Genomic DNA, 2,517 nt, shown 5'->3' on the forward strand with positions numbered 1-2,517 from the left:
ATTACCAGCAGAGTGCACAATGGCGGACCTGAGTTGATCTACATAAGGAACAGGTTTTAAACAGTACCGTAGATTTTATTAGACATTTCATTGCTACTTAGTTTTGTAGTTGTTTTTCATACACAGTGAATTTTGATTTGTGTTACTCAAATATTTTGACCTTTTATTTTATTTACTTTTATTTATTTCATGATTTTGCCTACAGACTACTGATATAGATGATCATGAGCACCTCATTGACGGCCTAGATGCCTTTACTAAATATGTCGTACAAGTGCAGGCAAAGTTTTTTGCCAACGATGTCTATGGAATCTGGTCAAGTCCTGTCTTTATGACCACTAGAGAAGGAGGTACAGTATTTTAAAAATTCCTTTAGGCATATAACCAAGGAATACCAAAACTTAATCACTGTCCTATTAGATAGGTGGCAATCCCTTCACATGATAAACATAATACACTAGATGCTTTACGGAAGTCTCACAACGAGGCTTATGGAGTGGTGTTGTATTTTTGTGAGAAAAAGCTGCTGCTGCTGCTACTACTACTACCACTACTAGTTATTTTAAATCATTAATATTTACAAGGCTGTTATAAGTGTTCTTTGTTACTGTATTATTTTGTAGCTCCGTCCGGCTCGGTATCAGTTCTACCTCTCAAAGAATACAGGAGTGAAAGTAAGGACTATAAAACATATCGGGATGTTCTCATTTCTTGGATGGTAAGTTTAAAATCCCTTCTCCCTTTCCCGCGATTACGGTATTTTCTGAATAAGTCGATGGAAATTTATGTATGTATGTATGTATGCATATTATATAGGTCTATAAATCTGTGACATATGTATGTATAGGAATCTGTGAATTGTAAGTTTGGCTTAGGTTTTTACATTTAGCTTTTGCATATCAAGTTTGCATCTATACCAAGAACCAGCTATCGTTTTTCACATTATTTTCATTATCAATTATTTAATTTTCCAAAACAGGATCTCCCAAAACACCATCATCGAGGAATCCTACTTGGTTACAAAATAAAATTAGTTGGTGAAATCGAATCATCAGACGATCCTGAACATTTCCAGGTTCCAGCCAATAAAACAACATTTCTGATACATGGTTAGTTGCAAACGTTGTACAGACGAAACCTGTCATGTTTTGTCACTTTCTTTTCTAAAATTGTTTTTATTTTTAATGTAGACAAAATAAATAAAATAACAGAATAATTTGGATGTTGACGATTTATTTCAGGATTGAAGAAGCGTCTTAATTATACAGCATATATCACGGCTTACAATGCCATGAGTGCTACAGAGCCCTCAGCGATCCTTATTCCAGTGTCTGACGATAATCTCGAATCAGGTGAGTCATTCTTTCTACGTCATTCAGGCGGTTTCTTTTTGACCTGTACGTCATTCAGGATGTTTGTTTTTACAGGGAACAGTGGTTTATATGTCATTTCACGCTGTTCCCTTTTACGTCATTTACGCTATTAGCTTTTCACGTCACGTTGTTTTTCAAAATGAAGAATACACAACTGGGTTTGACCAGGTATTACCGTATTACTGAGCAGTGTGCTACAATAGTACCTATTACAATCTAATGATTGGAAGTTATACACTAGGCGCTATATTTATTGAAATGACTACACTACTGTATTTTTATAGTGATAGTGCGCCCTCTTTCATGAGTTTCTCAACTTTTTTTTACATGTACATAATCTAGTGAATTAACTTTTTTAAATCTTGTTAGTGCTTTCAAGAAGTGCAAGCAACCTTACCTGTTATGGTTATTCTTTCTTCGAATATGTCTGCACTTGGGTACCTGGTAGTGAATCGATTGAATACGTAGCAAGGTGGCAGTAAGTTATTTTTATATATTGGCCTACTGAATCCAGAGCTCGTCAGATAAAGACTTACATTCATGTCTGTTTATGGTATAATTATAAACCATGTCTTCGTAACACTGGCGTAAATTAAACATTAAAAATATTGAGAAAATTCACCGTAACAGGCTAGGATAATTAACGTATAATCTTGAACGGTAATTCATTAAGTTTAAAGTTTATTCATCCAGAATGTCTATGATATGATTATGTTTACCCTTAAACACACACACTGATAAAGAAATGTAGACGCGTTGCGTTACTTGTTTTCTGTAGCGTGAACAATACCTTTTTAACCTTAACTATTATTGCAGGGATGAAGAGAACGAATATGGTTTTTGGCGGGACTGTACGGACGCGAGGGAGAATGCATGTCATTTCTATGGGGAAATCACTAACGATCGCAAAGTCACTGTTCAACCCAAGGATGAGCAAGGAGACAGCAATTCAGTTGAAACAACATTATATATGTATAACTGTAAGATATTAACGTAGATAAAATTTGGCTATTATTACATATATAATAGTTCGGTAGTTATTGTTATTGTATAGGCCTATTATTAAAACAATATATCACCATCATCGACTCCTTCGTGTTGTTTGACATCATCATCATCAATATAGTGAACATAATACATTATT

The 2,517-nt window shown here is 34.6% G+C and overlaps 1 protein-coding gene across 1 annotated transcript in view; it reads left to right on the forward strand.

Moving 5' to 3' along the window:
• LOC117106323 (cytokine receptor-like factor 1) overlaps positions 1 to 1,680 on the forward strand; it is a 6,851-nt gene extending 5,171 nt beyond the window's left edge. Inside the window, exons 6-10 of the mRNA XM_033247696.1 lie at positions 206 to 350; positions 624 to 718; positions 980 to 1,109; positions 1,242 to 1,352; positions 1,658 to 1,680. Coding sequence (XP_033103587.1) covers positions 206 to 350; positions 624 to 718; positions 980 to 1,109; positions 1,242 to 1,352; positions 1,658 to 1,680 — 504 coding nt within the window. The remainder of the gene's footprint in view (positions 1 to 205; positions 351 to 623; positions 719 to 979; positions 1,110 to 1,241; positions 1,353 to 1,657) is intronic.
• The last annotated feature ends 837 nt before the right edge of the window (positions 1,681 to 2,517 follow it).

Source organism: Anneissia japonica, unplaced genomic scaffold (genome assembly GCF_011630105.1).
Source record: "Anneissia japonica isolate Jap-2015-1 unplaced genomic scaffold, ASM1163010v1 scaffold287767_len825999_cov190, whole genome shotgun sequence".
Classification (NCBI taxonomy): Eukaryota; Metazoa; Echinodermata; class Crinoidea; order Comatulida; family Comatulidae; genus Anneissia; species Anneissia japonica.